The sequence below is a fragment of the Schistocerca cancellata genome, chromosome 7 (assembly GCF_023864275.1).
Source record: "Schistocerca cancellata isolate TAMUIC-IGC-003103 chromosome 7, iqSchCanc2.1, whole genome shotgun sequence".
In the NCBI taxonomy this organism is placed as follows: Eukaryota; Metazoa; Arthropoda; class Insecta; order Orthoptera; family Acrididae; genus Schistocerca; species Schistocerca cancellata.
The window spans coordinates 299,815,762-299,836,594 of record NC_064632.1 but is presented as its reverse complement, the minus strand read 5'-3'; the positions used below and the strand labels follow the sequence as shown (position 1 = coordinate 299,836,594).

The following is a 20,833-nucleotide window of genomic DNA, read 5'->3' as shown; positions in this document are numbered from 1 at the left end:
AGGGGGAAGGAGAGGGAAAGACAAAAGGATTTGGGTTTTAAGGGAGAGGGTAAGGAGTCATTCCAATCCCGGGAGCGGAAAGACTTACCTTAGGGGGAAAAAAGGAGGGAAAAAAGGACAGGTATACACTCGCACACACACACATATCCATCCTCATATACACAGACACAAGCAGACATTTGTAAAGGCAAAGAGTTTGGGCAGAGATGTCAGTCGGGGCGGATGTACAAAGGCAAAGATGATGTTGAAAGACAGGTGAGGTACGAGCGGCGGCAAATTGAAATTAGAAATTAGCGGAGATTGAGGCCTGGCGGATAGCGAGAAGAGAGGATATGCTGAAGGGCAAGTTCCCATCTCCGGAGTTCTGACAGGTTGGTGTTAGTGGGAAGTATCCAGATAACCCGGACGGTGTAACACTGTGCCAAGATGTGCTGGCCGTGCACCAAGGCATGTTTAGCCACAGGGTGATCCTCATTACCAACAAACACTGTCTGCCTGTGTCCATTCATGCGAATGGACAGTTTGTTGCTGGTCATTCCCACATAGAACGCTTCACAGTGTAGGCAGGTCAGTTGGTAAATCACGTGGGTGCTTTCACACGTGGCTCTGCCTTTGATCGTGTACACCTTCCGGGTTACAGGACTGGAATAGGTGGTGGTGGGAGGGTGCATGGGACAGGTTTTACACCGGGGGCGGTTACAGGGGTAGGAGCCAGAGGGTAGGGAAGGTGGTGATCCTAATCCTACTCCTAATGATCCAACTCCCCAAGACACTATCCAAATTGAACCATGCCTGGAACAGTTCCGTCCTCCGTCACAGCGGGACCCACCTCCTCTTCCTCAAAATCACCCTCTCCTAACCTTCCAGGAATTTCTGACTTCCAGCCTTGCCTCTCAATCCTTCTTAAAAAACCTTAATCCTACTCCCAACATCACCACTGCTGAAGCCCAGGCTATCCGTGATCTGAAGGCTGACCGATCCATCGTCATTCTTCCGGCTGACAAGGGTTCCACAACTGTGGTACTTGATCGTCGGGAGTATGTGACTGAGGGACTGCGTCAGCTTTCAGACAACACTACTTACAAAGTTTGCCAAGGCAATCCCATTCCTGATGTCCAGGCGGAGCTTCAAGGAATCCTCAGAACCTTAGGCCCCCTACAAAACCTTTCACCCGACTCCATCAACCTCCTGACCCCACCAACACCCCGCACCCCTACCTTCTACCTTCTTCCCAAAATTCACAAACCCAATCATCCCGGCCGTCCCATTGTAGCTGGTTACCAAGCCCCCACCGAACGCATCTCTGCCTACGTAGATCAACACCTTCAACCCATTACATGCAGTCTCCCATCCTTCATCAAAGACACCAACCACTTTCTCGAACGCCTGGAATCCCTACCCAGTCTGTTACCCCCGGAAACCATCCTTGTAACCATTGATGCCACTTCCTTATACACAAATATTCCGCATGTCCAGGGCCTCGCTGCGATGGAGCACTTCCTTTCACGCCGATCACCTGCCGCCCTACCTAAAACCTCTTTCCTCATTACCTTAGCCAGCTTCATCCTGACCCACAACTTCTTCACTTTTGAAGGCCAGACATACCAACAATTAAAGGGAACAGCCATGGGTACCAGGATGGCCCCCTCGTATGCCAACCTATTCATGGGTCGCTTAGAGGAAGCCTTCTTGGTTACCCAGGCCTGCCAACCCAAAGTTTGGTACAGATTTATTGATGACATTTTCATGATCTGGACTCACAGTGAAGAAGAACTCCAGAATTTCGTCTCCAACCTCAACTCCTTTGGTTCCATCAGATTCACCTGGTCCTACTCCAAATCCCATGCCACTTTCCTTGACGTTGACCTCCACCTGTCCAATGGCCAGCTTCACACGTCCGTCCACATCAAACCCACCAACAAGCAACAGTACCTCCATTATGACAGCTGCCACCCATTCCACATCAAACGGTCCCTTCCCTACAGCCTAGGTCTTCGTGGCAAACGAATCTGCTCCAGTCCGGAATCCTTGAACCACTACACCAACAACCTGAAAACAGCTTTTGCATCCCGTAACTACCCTCCCGACCTGGTACACAAGCAAATAACCAGAGCCACTTCCTCATCTCCTCAAACCCGGAACCGTCCACAGAAGAACCCCAAAAGTGCCCCTCTTGTGACAGGATACTTTCCGGGACTGGATCAGATTCTGAATGTGGCTCTCCAGCAGGGATACGACTTCCTCAAATCCTGCCCTGAAATGAGATCCATCCTTCATGAAATCCTCCCCACTCCACCAAGAGTGTCTTTCCGCCGTCCACCTAACCTTCGCAACCTTTTAGTTCATCCCTATGAAATCCCCAGACCACCTTCCCTACCCTCTGGCTCCTACCCCTGTAACCGCCCCCGGTGTAAAACCTGTCCCATGCACCCTCCCACCACCACCTATTCCAGTCCTGTAACCCGGAAGGTGTACACGATCAAAGGCAGAGCCACGTGTGAAAGCACCCACGTGATTTACCAACTGACCTGCCTACACTGTGAAGCGTTCTATGTGGGAATGACCAGCAACAAACTGTCCATTCGCATGAATGGACACAGGCAGACAGTGTTTGTTGGTAATGAGGATCACCCTGTGGCTAAACATGCCTTGGTGCACGGCCAGCACATCTTGGCACAGTGTTACACCGTCCGGGTTATCTGGATACTTCCCACTAACACCAACCTGTCAGAACTCCGGAGATGGGAACTTGCCCTTCAGCATATCCTCTCTTCTCGCTATCCGCCAGGCCTCAATCTCCGCTAATTTCTAATTTCAATTTGCCGCCGCTCGTACCTCACCTGTCTTTCAACATCATCTTTGCCTTTGTACATCCGCCCCGACTGACATCTCTGCCCAAACTCTTTGCCTTTACAAATGTCTGCTTGTGTCTGTGTATATGAGGATGGATATGTGTGTGTGTGCGAGTGTATACCTGTCCTTTTTTCCCTCCTTTTTTCCCCCTAAGGTAAGTCTTTCCGCTCCCGGGATTGGAATGACTCCTTACCCTCTCCCTTAAAACCCAAATCCTTTTGTCTTTCCCTCTCCTTCCCTCTTTCCTGACGAGGCAACCATTGGTTGCGAAAGCTAGATTTTGTGTGTATGTTTGTGTTTGTCTCTGTGTCTATCGACCTGCCAGCGCTTTTGTTTGGTAAGTCTCATCATCTTTCTTTTTAAATATATTTTTCCCACGTGGAACGTTTCCCTCTATTATATATATATATATATATGAATATAATAGAGGGAAGCGTTCCACGTGGGAAAAATATATTTAAAAGGAAAGATGATGAGACTTGCCGAACGGGAGCGCTGGCGGGTCGATAGACACACAGACAAACACAAACATACACGCAAGGTCTGGCTTTCGCGACCAATGGTTGCCTCGTCGGGGGGGAGGGGGGGGGGGGAGGGACGGGGGGATTTGGGTTTTGGGGGAGAGGGTGGGGAGTCGTTCCGGTCCCGGGGGCGGGGGGACTCGCCTTGGGGGGAAAAAGGAGGGAAAAAAGGACAGGTGTGTCTGCTTGTGTCTGTGTATATGAGGATGGATATGTGTGTGTGTGCGAGTGTATACCTGTCCTTTTTTCCCTCCTTTCCCCCTAAGGTGAGTCTTTCCGCTCCCGGGATTGGAATGACTCCTTACCCTCTCCCTTAAAACCCAAATCCTTTTGTCTTTCCCTCTCCTTCCCTCTTTCCTGACGAGGCAACCATTGGTTGCGAAAGCTAGGATTTTGTGTGTATGTTTGTGTTATTTTTGTGTGTCTGTCGACCTGCCAGCACTTTCATTTGGTAAGTCACATCATCTTTGTTTTTAAATATATTTTTCCTTCGTGGAATGTTTCCTTCTATTATAACCATAAGTAATATATATATATATACACGATATGGATTGTGTCTGATTGTACACACGTGAAATATATCTTACATAAATGCAACAAAAAGATACACTATAAATAAGATACCAACTAAACAACAGCACATTCAATTAACAGAAAGTTTTTGTTTCACATGTTAAGGATGAGTAATATATACAGGAATCAAGATAAGTTCACTATTCCAAGGGAAATACAGAAATACCAATAAACAATTTTCATATGCCTATTCAAAACAAAATTAATTACAATTTTAATAATTATTTTTGGAACAGCAATCAAAAGATTTTTAAAAATTTTTCTTTTTAAAATTCAGTCTTGATCACACCATGTATGCTACAAAAACATAGGTGACCAGTTTCGGTCATATCATATGACCACCATCAGACCCATGGCATCCTTCGAAGATGGTAGGTGGAGCACCCTTCTCAGCTGCTGTGATGTCAAGTGGTCAACAGTTGACATGTTCTTGTAGCATATGTGGTGTGATCAAGACTGAATTTTAAAAAGAAAAATTCTTTAAAAATTAATTACACTATTTATACAACACTTGCAAGTTTAGTGATTATATACATTTTCTTTCACATATTCATTAATTGTATAAAAAGATTTCTCTATCAGGTACACCTTGAGAGTTTGTTTGAATGGTGGCAATCTATTGTTAAGGCATTTGATGTGTGGTGGGAGAGCATTAAACAGCTTAGTACTGGAGTAGTAAGCTCCTTTTTGAACCATCGTGAGACTTTTCAATTCAATGTGCAGACTGTTTTTGGTCCTTGTGTTATAGTCATGAAATTGGCTGTTAACTTTGTAGACAGAAGGGTTATTACAGACAAATGTCAACAAAAAAAGATAGTACTGTGAGGCGGTGATAAGGTTCCCCATCTTACGAAACAAGCATCTACAAGAGTGATGGACACCACTCATTCCATGTATCTGTAATTTGTGGAAAAGTGATAATAATAGTCATGATAAAAATAATATTTATTGTCCTTAAAAAAATCAACTCGCCAAGCGGCAGCAGGAGAACAAACATATAAAAGGTATCAAAGTTTGCAAATTTCAGAGCCTGTGGCTCCTTCTTGTGGCAAAAGGTTGAAGGGGAAGGAAGAGGGGTGAAGGAAAAGGAGGCAGAGTTTGGTTTCATCCAGTAAGTCTCCCCTGACTTGGGGTTCTGGGCAACTGTTTCCAACTCTAACTCCTTTTCCTAAACCTCACCAGTCCTTTTCCTTCACCTCTCGTCCTTCCCCTTCAAACCTTCTGCCAAAAGAAGGAGTCACTGGCTTTGAAAGCTTGGAAATTTTAATACATTTTATATGTGTGTTCTCCTATCACTGCCTATTTTTTATCTATCCTATTACATTATATTTTCAAAAATTGATTATTTTCATTTATTTGTCTTTAGTAACTTTATAGTGTTGAGCATCACCATTTTTTTGTGTATTTACGAGGTATGTCCATCAAGTAAGTTCCATTTTGTTATATAAAACAAACGTGTACAGATACAGAAAAAATATTTATTGTACAAAAATCTACAACTGTTAAACTGCTTTTCTACATAGCTTCCGAAATTTTGTAGGCACTTGTCACAGTGTGGCACAAGTTTTTGTATGCCTTCTTCATAGGAGGTTGCTGTCTGTGTATTCAACCATGTGGTAACATTTTATTTCAGCTCATCATCATAATTGAAGTGTTGACCACCAAGGACAGATTTTAGGTGTAAGAAGAGATGAAAGTCACTAGGAGCGAGGTCCAGGCTGTACAGAGGATGATCAAATGCGTCCCAGTGAAATTCGCGTGAATTGTTTGGTCACATTCGCCGTGTGAGGTCAGGCATTATTGTGGCAAAAAACACCACCACCTTTTGACAGTAATCCTCGGCACTCCTGTATTGTGGAGCGCAATTTCTTAATTTGTTTGGCCTTGTTCATCAGTAACCACAGTTGAACATCCACTTCTTTCTTCATCGTGCACTTGACCACATCCTTCATTGAACAGTCTGACCCATCTTCTAACCATTGAATCACTAATAGCATTTAGTCTGTAAACCTTGCTGATGAATTTCCTTTGGTTTAACTTTCTTTGCATTTAGAAAACTAATCACAGATCTGATTTCACATGCGGTGGCATTTTCAAATATGGCTGACATTATAAAGAAGCACTACACAACACACGTCAGCAGCAGTGATCTGAAAATGGCATACATGTCTTCTCCTGCCACGCATGCTCGGAACTGCAAACATAGCGCTGCTGCAGATAGAAATAGGAACGGAACTTACTTTGTGGATGACCCTCGCACATCGATATCAAGCAGTAAATATAATGAACGTATACAACACATAGCACATTAGTTACTATTATATAAACACTTACCACCGCTAATATATTGCAACGTACAACAATTGTGCTATTGATAATGGGGTTCAGAAATCTTTGAGTTAGTTTAAAAATCTTTTACTTAATTGTTTCATTTTGCCCCTAAAAAGATTTCCACAGAGTTGCTTTATATTATTTGACAACCTATTACAGAATTGTCTTCCAGATGCTCTTTTATTACTGAAGTAATCAATTTTTTGAAAATATTATATAAGGCATGTCCAGAAAGTAAGTCATTCTACTGCCACTGAAGCTTTGTTGTTGCAGTTCCACACGTTTGCACTCGTCTCTCTGGTTCATTGTTATTTCCACTGATGCCATTGCAACTGGATTGTGTTGTGTTTACATTTGCTAGTGACTGTTCAAAATACTTAATAAATGAAAAGCACCAGTTTGTTGTTGTTCCACAGTATTACTTTTATTGTTAACAGGTTTTCAGCTTACAAGGCCATCTTCAGACATTTACTGAGTATTATCACCAAAGTAGTTCCAATTTTTGCAAACAACATTGGAAGAGACGTAACATGTCTAGACTGAAGTAGAAACATACAGTAAATAACGTCTTTGAAAGTGTGGTGGTAATGCAATGAAAAACTAAAAATTGAACAGTACATAAATAACAATGGAGTAGACAGGAAAACCTTTAACACAAAATAGGAATAGCATGCCTACATAACATTTTCTATTAATAAACAAAACTAATAAAATATAATAAAATTAGTACTGGACAAGGCTACATCAGGAAGTATGAAACACGAAGAGTGATACACAAACCAATTAAAAGAAGAGACAATTATCAATGTAACTACAGAATACATAAGGAACTTACACAATATCAGTAAGATAAACAGAAATAAATAAATAAATGCAGGAAAATGGAGGCGTTTGAGGGAACCTACAGTAATGCAATCTTTGAGAGTGTGGTGGTACTGCATTTTAACATTAACATTATAATCAAAACAGTGGCTGTGTAATAGTTTGCATTAAATAAATGAACAAAGTAAAATGTGAACAAAAGACAACTTCAACAAAACAAAAGAACTTAATGAATACAGGAAAATGGGAATATGTAGGAAGAGACAGTGTGGGAAGTAATGAACAACAGAGATGATTATGTGAAGTTTAGGAGAGGGGAAGTGTTGAGCTGTGTCTGGTCATTTAGGATTAGATCTGGACTGTGAGCAAGATGTTTGTTAATTTCCTGGGCTTCCAGCAGGTTGAGTTTATGGCCTTTGTTTGCTAGGTGAAGTATACGGGACACTGGCTGGTAGTTGTGACCCTCACTCAGTATGTGCTCAGAAAATGCAGAGTCTGAATTCTGCAGAGTCTGAATTCTGCAACCTCCAGGTGTGTTCATGTTCAGCCACCCTAGTTGCTATGTCGCTGACTGACCATTGTAAAATTTGTCACAATCAGAACAAGTGATTTTGTATACCCTACTGTTGGCTAATAACTGGATCTTGTCTTTGCTATTAAAAACACACTGGGCTGTCATGTTCCTGACATAGTAGGAAAGCCTATACTTGCAGGATTTCAGTGCTTTGGCCACAATCTGTGATAGTACTCCGTAAATGTCTGAAGATGGCCTTGTAAGCCGAAAACCGGTTAACAATAAAAGTAATATTGTGGATCAAAAGCAAACTGATGCTTTTCATTTATTATAATGTTGTTCTACCAAGAACTAATGGAAGATTCTGTTAACAAATTATTTAAGACGATTTTTGAGCCCATCAGCTGTGAAGTGTGTTCTGAAATATGGTTTATGAATGCAAAGAAAACTAAGCCAACTGAAATTCATTGCCAACTTGTGGAGATTTATGATGCAATGTAATGATTGAAAGAATGGTTAGAAAGTGGTTGAGATAGTTCAGTGATGGACAAACCAATGTCCATGATGAAGCATGGATGGTTGGCTTTCTGTTCTCAGTGATGGTATAGTTGAGAAAGTGAATGAGAAAATTCATTAAAAGATGGTTCACAATAAGAACACTTTGTGATGAATTTACACAAATTTCAAAAACTGCTTTGCATGTGGCTGTCACAAATCTCTTAAAATTTCACACATTGTGTTCCTGTTGTGTTCCGAAAATGCTTATGGATGTCCACAAAATGAAGCAACTTGGCACTGATTTGACATTTCTTACATGATAGAGTGATGAAGGATACAGAATTGTGACTGGTCATGAATCTTGGGTTTGTCATATCACTCCTGAATAGAACCAACAGTCTATGGAGTCAAGGGCTCGTGATCCTCCAACAGAAATTCAAAACAATGTTGTGAGTACAAAAAATCATGTGCACTCTGTTCTGGGACAGACAGGGCATTCTGCTTGTCAATGTGATACAATACCATGAAACATTGAGAAAATTTCAGCACTCAGTTCAAAACAAAAGGCATGGAATCCTTAGTCAGGGCATTGTGTTGCCGCATGACAACACACATCCCCATTCTGCTGGTGTCATTCAAAACATTACTCAGCAGTTTGGTTGAGAGCAGCCTGATAACCCATCATACAGCCCCAATCTCACATCTTCTAACTACCACTTGTTCTTGAATTTGAGGTGTGATTTTGAAGGGAGGCGCTTTGACAGGGATGATGCAAAAAGTGGTGATCAGAAGTGGCTATCTTCACTGGCAGCATCTTCCTATGAAAAATGCATGGAAAAGTTGGTTTTGCAAATATCTGAGCAATGGTGACAACTATGTAGAAAACTATTTTAAGAAATGCTCTTTCTTGTAAAAATAAATTTTGGTTTGAAAAAAATATCTTTTTATGGATTTTTTTCTAAATTACTTTCCAGACATGCCTTGTCTGGCATACATAGATAAAAAAATCTACTCACTAAGCATCAGCAGGAGAAAACACATGTAAAGGTTAAAGAAACTTGCAAGCTTTTGCGACCAGTGGCTCCTCCTTTTGCAGAAAGCTTGAAGGGGAAGGAAAAGTGATGAAAGAAATGTACAGGCAATGCTTAGGAAATAGAGAGCTTTCGGAAAAGTTGTTCAGAATCTTGGGTCAGCAGACATTTCAATACAAGATTAGAGAGGAAGAGTCTTTCCTTTCTGTCTGATAAGTGTCCCTTGGTATGGAGTTCTGGGAAACTTATCCAAACTCTCCCCATTTCTTAAACCTGACTGGTTCTTTTCCTTCATCACTCTTCCTACCCCTTCAACCCTTCTACCAGGAGGAGGAGCCAGTGGCTCCAAAAGCTTGCACATTTCTTTACCCTTTGTATGTGTTTTTTGCTCCTGTCATTGCTTGATGAGTAGATGTTTTTATCAGTCCAGTTATATTATCTTCTCTGACTGAGTATTTATCATAACTGGTGAATGTCTCTATTCATTATTCTTATTTTTTCATTCTCTTTTACTAATATAATTGTTTTAAGGACATGCAGTGATCACACAGTCAGGAAATTATACTTGATGAAGTAGTCCCTACAGGACTGGTTCACTGAAGCGAACACTTTTGGTGGGCCACAGAATATTCCTGTATCCTTTTTTACCTTTACATGTTGTGGAGCATATCACCTGAGAAAACTCATTGATGGCATTCAGAGTGCTTTTTCCTTGTTGGAATCCAATTTTTATGTCACTTTTATTACAAATTTTTGAATTTGTTTTGCTGTCATATTTCATTTGATTTATTCATCCAGGGATCATCCTACAGTTATATAGGGTTTGTTATTATAACACAATGAAGATAAATAACTCAAAATGTATATAAACATAGAATGTATAAGTATGTTTATATGAGGATAGGACAGCTGGTTGGTTATGACCATGTTGAAGCAGCCATCCCAGCATTTGCCTGAAATACTTTAGGGAAACATAAAATCAGAGCGGCAAAACAGAGTGTTGCTTGTGCTCCCTCTAGTCTGCCCAGAAAACTGTCTCCACGCCCATAAACATGCAGCATGCGTGTCTTCATGTCCTCCCCCCAGTCCACTTGAGAAACAGTATCAATACCTGCCCACGACGAACAAGATATTGAGCTTAGAGGTTGACAAGACACTACTATCTTGCACCATAGATATTGGCACTTAATTTTCATGTAAAAGCACTTTAGACAAGACTGACAGAAGAGAGAGAATTCCCATATCTTCTGTCATCCCTTTTTGAATAATAGTTTTATCTCAGCATATTTCAATACATTTGGAAAACATCCCTGCTCAAAGGATTGTTTACAAAGCACTCCAAGAATATGGTCCAAGTGAATGGGTAAAGTACCAAATAGGACTAATAGGGATGTTGAACCTGTTCAAAGAGGCACAAATGATGACAGGTTTGCTCGACATACAGGAGGGAATCGTGAAAATGCATAACAACCTAATCTATTAGGCACTTGAATAAAAAAGATACGTATCCCATGAAAGCCTATTTACAAATGTTGAAGAACTAGTATTAAGTAAAGAATCTAGGGATATACTGCATGCCCATATGTAAAACTCTTGTAGGTACTATGTAGACAAGATTAGACTAATTACAAGATGCATTGAGGCACTTAGCAGCTGTTCTACACATGCTCTGTATACAATTGGAATGTGAAGAAACCATAATTTGTTATACAATGGGAAATACCCCAACCACAGTAAATTGGAGAGTATGAATTTAGACATAGGGCCATACACTGTTATAAGATGGCATTACACTTCAGGTAGCTCATTATCTGCCTTTACTGCCATCAATGAGTTTTCTCAGACAATATGCTCCACAACATGTAAAGGTAAAAAAGGATACAGGAATATTCTGTGACCTACCAAAAGTGTTCGCTTCAGTGAATTGATTAACAATGAGTTCCTACATTTAGGGCCATGGCATTATCCAGATACCTTCTCCTCGGTCTGCCCCGACTCCTCCTACCCTCTACTGCTGAATCCATGAGTCTCTTGGGTAACCTTGCTTCTCCCATGCGTGTAACATGACCCCACCATCTAAGCCTGTTCGCCCTGACTGCTACATCTATAGAGTTCATTCCCAGTTTTTCTTTGATTTCCTCATTGTGGACACCCTCCTGCCATTGTTCCCATCTACTAGTACCTGCAATCATCCTAGCTACTTTCATATCCGTAACCTCAACCTTGTGGATAAGGTAACCCGAATCCACCCAGCTTTCGCTCCCATACAACAAAGTTGGTCGAAAGATTGAACGGTGCACAGATAACTTAGTCTTGGTACTGACTTCCTTCTTGCAGAAGAGAGTAGATCGTAGCTGAGCGCTCACTGCATTAGCTTTGCTACACCTCGCTTCCAGTTCTTTCACTATGTTGCCATCCTGTGAGAATATGCATCCTAAGTACTTGAAACCGTCCACCTGTTCTAACTTTGTTCCTCCTATTTGGCACTCAATCCGTTTATATTTCTTTCCCACTGACATTACTTTCGTTTTGGAGATGCTAATCTTCATACCATAGTCCTTACATTTCTGACCTAGCTCTGAAATATTACTTTGCAAACTTTCAATCGAATCTGCCATCACAACTAAGTCATCCGCATATGCAAGACTGCTTATTTTGTGTTCACATATCTTAATCTCACCTAGCCAGTCTATTGTTTTCAACATATGATCCATAAATAATATGAACAACAGTGGAGACAGGTTGCAGCCTTGTCTTACCCCTGAAACTACTCTGAACCATGAACTCAATTTACCGTCAACTCTAACTGCTGCCTGACTATCCATGTAAAGACCTTTAATTGCTTGCAAAAGTTTGCCTCCTATTCCATAATCTTGTAGAACAGATAATAACTTCCTCCTAGGAACCCGGTCATATGCCTTTTCTAGATCTATAAAGCATAGATACAATTCCCTGTTCCACTCATAACACTTCTCCATTATTTGCCGTAGAAGTGTTCAGAGTAGTTTCAGGGGTAAGACAAGGCTGCAACCTGTCTCCACTGTTGTTCATATTATTTATGGGTCATATGTTGAAAACAATGGACTGGCTGGGTGAGATTAAGATATGTGAACACAAAATAAGCAGTCTTGCATATGCGGATGACTTAGTTGTGATGGCAGAGTCGATTGAAAGTTTGCAAAGTAATATTTCAGAGCTAGATCAGAAATGTAAGGACTATGGTATGAAGATTAGCATCTCCAAAACGAAAGTAATGTCAGTGGGAAAGAAATATAAACGGATTGAGTGCCAAATAGGAGGAACAAAGTTAGAACAGGTGGACGGTTTCAAGTACTTAGGATGCATATTCTCACAGGATGGCAACATAGTGAAAGAACTGGAAGCGAGGTGTAGCAAAGCTAATGCAGTGAGCGCTCAGGTACGATCTACTCTCTTCTGCAAGAAGGAAGTCAGTACCAAGACTAAGTTATCTGTGCACCGTTCAATCTTTCGACCAACTTTGTTGTATGGGAGCGAAAGCTGGGTGGATTCGGGTTACCTTATCAACAAGGTTGAGGTTACGGATATGAAAGTAGCTAGGATGATTGCAGGTACTAGTAGATGGGAACAATGGCAGGAGGGTGTCCACAATGAGGAAATCAAAGAAAAACTGGGAATGAACTCTATAGATGTAGCAGTCAGGGCGAACAGGCTTAGATGGTGGGGTCATGTTACACGCATGGGAGAAGCAAGGTTACCCAAGAGACTCATGGATTCAGCAGTAGAGGGTAGGAGGAGTCGGGGCAGACCGAGGAGAAGGTACCTGGATTCGGTTAAGAATGATTTTGAAGTAATAGGTTTAACATCAGAAGAGGCACCAATGTTAGCACTGAATAGGGGATCATGGAGGAACTGTATAAGAGGGGCTATGCTCCAGACTGAACGCTGAAAGGCATAATCGGTCTTAAATGATGATGATGATGATGATGATGATTATCAGTGTTTGCAGATGCATGCATATGATAAGTGAGAATTTCATTCAGAAAGTGGGTCAACCAGTGTGACCATAGATTCACAAAAATTGGGAAACACAGTTGTGCAGCAAGTACAAAATGGAACAAATAAGTAGATGTCAGAAGCATACTCTTACAACTGACATAAGGCTGCCATGAAGCCGAAACCTACCCTGACAACAATAGTTAAATAAAACTATTAACCCTGTGAAAGAACAAGCAGAACATTGCATGTTGTTGTTGTGGTCTTCAGTCCTGAGACTGGTTTGATGCAGCTCTCCATGCTACTCTATCCTGTGCAAGCTTCTTCATCTTCCAGTACTTACTGCAACCTACATCCTTCTGAATCTGCTTAGTGTATTCATCTCTTGGTCTCCCTCTACGATTTTTACCCTCCATGCTGCCCTCCAATACTAAATTGGTGATCCCTTGATGCCTCAACACATTTCCTACCAACCAGTCCCTTCTTCTTGTCAAGTTGTGCCACAAACTTCTCTTTTCCCCAATTCTATTCAATACCTCCTCATTAGTTATGTGATCTACCCATCTAATCTTAAGCATTCTTCTGTAGCACCACATTTTGAAACCTTCTATTCTCTTCTTGTCCAAACTATTTATCGTCCATGTTTCACTTCCATACATGGTTACACTCCATACAAATACTTTCAGAAACGACTTCCTGACACTTAAATCTATACTCAATGTTAACAAATTTCTCTTCTTCAGAAACACTTTCCTTGCCATTGCCAGTCTACATTTCATATCCTCTCTACTTCGACCATCATAAGTTATTTTGCTCCCCAAATAGCAAAACTCCTTTACTACTTTAAGTGTCTCATTTCCTAATCTAATTCCCTCAGCATCACCCGACTTAATTTGACTACATTCCATTATCCTCATTTTGCATTTGTTGATATTCATCTGATATCCTCCTTTCAAGACACTGTCCATTCCGTTCAACTGCTCTTCCAAGTCCTTTGCTGTCTCTGACAGAATTACAATGTCATCGGCAAACCTCAAAGTTTTTATTTCTTCTCCATGGATTTTAATACTTACTCCGAATTTTTCTTTTGTTTCCTTTACTGCTTGCTCAATATACAGATTGAATAACATCGGGGAGAGGCTACAACCCTGTCTTACTCCCTTCCCAACCACTGCTTCCCTTTCATGCCCCTCAACTCTTATAACTGCCATCTGGTTTCTGTACAAATTGTAAATAGCCTTTCGCTCCCAGTATTTTACCCCTGCCACCTTTAGAATTTGAAAGAGAGTATTCCAGTCAACATTGTCAAAAGCTTTCCCTAAGTGTACAAATGCTAGAAACGTAGGTTTCCCTTTCCTTAATCTTTCTCCTAAGATAAGTCATACGGTCAGTATTGCCTCACGTGTTCCAACATTTCTACGGAATCCAAACTGATCTTCCCCGAGGTCGGCTTCTACTAGTCTTTCCATTCGTCTGTAAAGAATTCGTGTTAGTATTTTGCAGCAGTGACTTATTAAACTGATAGTTCGGTAATTTTCACATTTGTCAACACCTGCTTTCTCTGGGATTGAGATTATTATATTCTTCTTGAAGTCTGAGGGTATTTCGCCTGTTTCGTACATCTTGCTTACCAGACGGTAGAGTTTCGTCAGGACTGGCTCTCCCAAGGCCGTCAGTAGTTCTAATGGAATGTTGTCTACTCCCGGGGCCTTGTTTCGACTCAGGTCTTTCAGTGCTCTGTCAAACTCTTCACGCAGTATTATATCTCCCATTTCATCTTCATCTACATCCTCTGCCATTTCCATAATATTGTCCTCAAGTACATCGCCCTTGTATAGACCCTCTATATATTCCTTCCACCTTTCTGCTTTCCCTTCTTTGCTTAGAACTGGGTTTCCATCTGAACTTTTGATATTCATACAAGTGGTTCTCTGTTCTCTGAAGGTCTCTTTAATTTTCCTGTAGGCTGTATCTATCTTACCCCTAGTGAGATAAGCCTCTACATCCTTACATTTGTCCTCTAGCCATGCCTGCTTAGCCATTTTGCACTTCCTGTTGATCTCATTTTTTAGACGTTTGTATTCCTTTTTGCCTGCTTCATTTACTGCATTTTTATATTTTCTCCTTTCATCAATTAAATTCAGTATTTCTTTTGTCACCCAAGGATTTCTACTTGCCCTCGTCTTTTTACCTACTTGATCCTCTGCTGCCTTCACTCCTTTATCCCTCAAAGCTACCCATTCTTCTTCTACTGTATTTCTTTCCCCCATTCCTGCTAATTGTTTCCTTATGCTGTCCCTGAAACTCTGTACAACATCTGGTTTAGTCAGTTTATCCAGGTCCCATCTCCTTAAATTCCCACCTTTTTGAAGTTTCTTCAGTTTTAATCTACAGGTCATAACCAATAGATTGTGGTCAGAATCCACATCTGCCCCTGGAAATGTCTTACAATTTAAAACCTGGTACCTAAATCTCTGTCTTACCATTATATAATCTATCTAAAACTTGTCAGTATCTCCAGGCTTCTTCCATGTATACAATGTTCTTTCATGATTCTTGAACCAAGTGTTAGCTATGATTAAGTTGTGCTCTGTGCAAAATTCTACCAGGCGGCTTCTTCTTTCATTTCTTACCCCCAATCCATATTCACCTACTACGTTTCCTTCTCTCCCTTTTCCTACTGCCGAATTCCAGTCACCCGTGACTATTAAATTTTCGTCTCCCTTCACAATCTGAATAATTTCTTTTATTTCATCATACATTTCTTCAATTTCTTCATCATCTGCAGAGCTATCTGCATATAGGATGATTTTGCTGAAAGGGCTTCTTTACAGTAATGGGTAACCATTAAGGTGGGTGTGCCTGGGACATACACAAGCCTTGGTGGAGCAGGTGTTGCACCCTGTACAAGAAGACTTCAGTATCAGCACCAGGCAAGTGACCTGCCAGCACGTTACAAGCCAGGTGACTATGTAGAACTTTCCCCACAACAGCTGCCACTATCCATATCACTCACAACTTGTGGAGGTCTTATTACCTATGGATTCACTTCCATGGCAATGGATTTGTTCTCTCCACAATTCTCAACCTTCATAATGCTCACCTGCGGGCTGTGGAGACTCCCCACGGTACAGTAGCAGTAAACCATCAGCAGTGGTGCATCCTTATCGGAGCAGTTTCAACTCTCTAGGTTTCTACCTGTGGGGGGAATCAGAAAAACGTGTCGTATGTGGAGCCTATAATGGACAAGCAGACACTGGAACAACACATTCACACTGCCTGTGATGCCATTCAATTACAGGGTGGCACATTTGAATGTGTGCGTCATTCACTGTGTGTCATGTTCGTGAATGCTTGGAGGCCCTTGGGAGCCACTTCAAATGTCTTGTCTAATGGTGGTCTCACACAAAATGTTGGGCACTGCATTGTACTGTACAGGCATGATGAATTAATAATCACCTTGGTAGCATAAACATCAGTCCATTTCCAGTCATACTCCATATGATCTTTTTTGCTCCTTACCCTCTCATGTATTGTTTCCTGCAGTTTGTCTTGATTTAGCAAAATCCCCATGTGTACAGTACAATGAAGACAACTCTATACATGCAAATAAACTCAAGTGATTAGACCCATATGGAATATATAGTCTGAAAGTTTTGGGCAGATTTGTTGACAAATTTCATGTAGCAAGATTCAGTGATATCACATTCAAATTTTTAATCTGCTGCCTAATGTCATCAAATGTAAGAGGCTAACTGAGGCAAAAAAATTAGTTTGCAGTCAGTTTTGCCATGGCAACATTTCAAAACCAAACAATGCATTGATCTGATCAGAAATTCATAATCATTAAGGATGAATAAGAGCATGTATTATTTGCCATTAAATTGAGAAGAGGAAACATGGACAGAGAATGAGAATTAAAAACTAACATCGAGCAACAGTGATGGAATGAAGCTGTTAAAATGTTTTGCTGTATGCCTACTAAAGCTTATTATGAGATTAGTTATATTCTGGTACATGGCTCATTTTTTACACAATCTATGCAATGACATGTTGACATACAAATATTGATCTCTTTGGCTGCAATGGCTCTGCAAACTAGTGGGCTCAAAGAGGCCGTGCCAGTGCTTTCTGATAGCTGGTGCCTTGTTTGCAGCATCAGATGTTACCAAGTAAAATCATTCTGAACATAGTGTGGCCAGTTATTAGTTGGTGTGGTAAACTTCAAATGTATGCATCCACACCAGATGGAAGACAACAAACTATTTTCACCACTGGTAGACTCTACCTTATAACAATCTGCTGTTATTTATGTTAAAAAGGACCCTATGTACCGTATCCGTGATGCCACATCGTAGAGGATGGCATGGTAGCCTGTCGACATCAAGTGGTATTCAGAGCCTGTTCGCAGAGTTTAAGATTCAGTTTTTAAGTTTTTGACATCAGTTACATATGTATTGTATTTATGAAAGAAATCAAAGTACACATATCAAAGCACAATTATGTCTCGACCTGTCTTAAATTGTATGCATTATTGCACTGGAAACCAAAACAAAATTTGTCCAAATGCGTGGAAAAAAGAAAAAAAAATAGCTAATATTTGTGCTTACACTACAAATATGTTCCTACTGTACAGATTCCAGACTAATTAATGACTGCTTTGTTGTGTGCACCTAAACCTAAAGATTTTGTAGTGATATGCCATGCTGTGTAAATTTAATTTATCAGTAGCTTTTGCAGCATTCGTATTCTTTATTGCCTATTATCAAAACAGCTATTAGAATTTCATTTGCACAGTATTATACAGAGGCAAATAATTAATAAAGATTAGGTGACTTTCATCACTAACTAATTAAGATTTATTTTTATTATCCAAAAACAAATCAACAGGCAAATACCACTCTTTCTGTGCAGATTGTGTGCCTTTCATTTGTTTTTGACCTGCAATAAGTTAAATGTATTAGTCTCACGATTGCCCCCCATTGTGCAGTCAACATATAAAGATTCTCAGTTTTCAATCTGCATCAGTTGTGACAGTGCCTCGAGGGGTAGTTCTGTCTTATTTGTTAGTAGTAAGACATTGTTACTGAGATGGTCCTGTTGTTGAAAAATTTCTCAGTTAGTATATTCTGTTCCTGCAATTAGACGAATATTAATGTGCCGTCATGGAGAGCATAAGATTGTTATGCAGTATTCAACATGTAGCAATGAAGTAGACCATTACTTACTCAGCAAGGTGTATCTGCTGCAGTTCAGAGGAATGACATGTTAGCTTTAGTGAAGGGCTGCAGCTCATCATGACATTATGTCTTAAAGAGGTAACTTGTGTTTAGCAATGTTATGTAAAATTGTATCAAATAACAGTCATTAATAGGATCCAATATGCTTTCAGACACAGCCTAGTAAAAATGTTGGATGGTGGTGAACTGGATGGACCTACGCCACTCCGCCGCTCAACTACTGTAGATGTAGGCTCTGGTGAAGGGCCTCGACACTCCCCGAGTCCACCTCCTCAACCACGTAACCGTCTAACTCGGCGTGCCAGTCTCGATGATCTAGAGCATGAGTCCTGTCAATTGATGCCACGTGTTGAGGGTCGAATAGTGATCCTTACTGATCAGGTCAGTAACTTTCAACAGACATAGTTACTGCTTTGGTACTAAATTATTTTTTGTTTTGTTAATTTGTTTTGTACATAAGTATTACTGGAATGAGTATTCATAAATATAACAGTGTGTTCTTTATTGTAATAATGCTTCAGTGGATGTGGGTTCTCTCTGCACTCTGGTACCCAAAGTTCATATCACTGATCGGCCTGAGTGTTATTAAAACCAACCTACTATCAATATAAGCTTGTCCAGGTGATAGCAGTGTCACCCGGTGAGGAAGGACTGCTGGTGGGACACATGCATGGAGCACGTAATATCAGTGAGCAAGCTGTCAGTGTGTAGAATGCGGAAGGCACATGATCTATCTGAGTTTGACAAAGGCCAGATTGTGATGGCCCAGAGACTTGGCATGAACATTTAGGAAACTGCACAACTTTTCGGGTGTTTGTGGAATGCTGTGGTGAGTGTCATCAACACTTGGCAAAACCAAGGTGAAACCATGTCCAGACATTGTGGTTTTGTGTGGCCACTCCTCATTACAGATGTTTGGTGTCGCAGGTTGGACAGATTGGTAAAAGAGGACGGGCAGTGAACTGTGGCAGAACTAACATCACACTTTAATGATGGACAGAGTACAAGTGTGTGTGAACACACAGTGCACCAAACAGTCCTAACACTGGGCCTGTGCAGCTGACGACCCACGTGTTAACAACATGACATTGGTAGGTATGACTGAAATGGGCTCCTCGCCACCGGCACTATACATTGGCACAGTGGCAGAGCATTGAATGGTCTGATGAATCACAATATCTTCTTCATCATGTCAATAGAAGAGCACAAATCCATCATCTTCAAGGGAACCAGCTCCTTGACACCTCTACTGTGGGATAGAGATATGCTGGCAGCAGCCCCATTATGATCTGGGGAACATTCATGTGGGCACCCATGGTTCCAGTGGAGATTGTGCATGACTCCGTGGTGGCCAAGGAGTTTCACATACTGGTTACAGACCACATGTACCCCTTCATGATGATCATGTTTCCCATTTGCAGTGGTATTTTTTGACAAGATAATGTGCCATGTCACAAGGCCAAGAGTGTGATGGGGTGGTCCAAGAAAGATGTGCAAGTTTCAATTGACGTACAGGCCTGCCATTCACCAGATCTGAATCCGATCAAACACAGCTGGGATGTGATTGAATGTGGCATCAGAGCTAATCACCCCTCCCCCCCCTGCTCATAATTTACGGGAATTGGGTGACTTGTGTGCAGATGTGGTGCTGTCTCCCTCCAGCGACCTACCAAGGTCCCATTGCTACTGTGCCATGACATGTCACCATTGTTATCCATGCCAAAGGTGGACATGCCAGCTATTAGTTGGGTGATCATAATGTTCTGGCTGTAAGCACTATGGGACTTCTGAGTTCATCTGAGTTCATCAGTCCCCTAGACTTAGAACTGCTTAAACATAACTAAAGGACATCACACACATCCATGCCCGAGGCAGGATTCGAACCTGTGACCATAGCAGCAGAGCGGTTCTGGACTGAAGCGCCTAGAACCGCTGTGCCACAGAGGCTGGCTGTTCTGGCTGATCCGTGTTAAGGGGTAATCACAAAGTTCCCATTTGAGGGTGTTGCTGCAGTGTATATGCAATATAGCACAACTCCGATGTGGGTATGTAAGCACTAACACGAAGGCAAGGGATTAGTGTGGCATACGTGTCTTTCTGATGTGATAGCAGTAAATATGAAAACATGAACTACGGCAATGTTGTTATCAAATGCATCCAAACAGGACCAATGTTATCCATGTCATTATATTCATGGCTGCCAAAGGACAAACACCCGTTGACATTCATCAGAGAACAAAGAATGTGCAATTAAGGTAAAATGTCTGGGGAAAACTGTGACAAGGGTGCTGTTGCTTCATGATAACACACATCCCAATACTGCAAAACTCGTAATGCTAAAAATTTGCCAACTCTGTTGGGAGATGATTGAGCACTTGCCCTATTTTCCTGATCTCTCCCCATGCTATTATCATGCCTTCAGTCCCTTGAAAAAGGTCTTGAAGGGTCAACAATTCCTGTCAGATAAGGAATATG

General features: G+C 41.3%; 1 protein-coding gene across 4 annotated transcripts in view; it reads left to right on the top strand.

Annotated features, from left to right (window-relative positions):
- LOC126092021 (mannosylglucosyl-3-phosphoglycerate phosphatase) overlaps nucleotides 1–20,833 on the top strand; it is a 202,693-nt gene that overhangs the window by 166,878 nt on the left and 14,982 nt on the right. For all 4 annotated transcript variants that reach the window (XM_049907410.1, XM_049907408.1, XM_049907409.1 and 1 more), the window contains one exon: nucleotides 18,511–18,739. In XM_049907410.1, coding sequence (XP_049763367.1) covers nucleotides 18,511–18,739 — 229 coding nt within the window. The remainder of the gene's footprint in view (nucleotides 1–18,510; nucleotides 18,740–20,833) is intronic.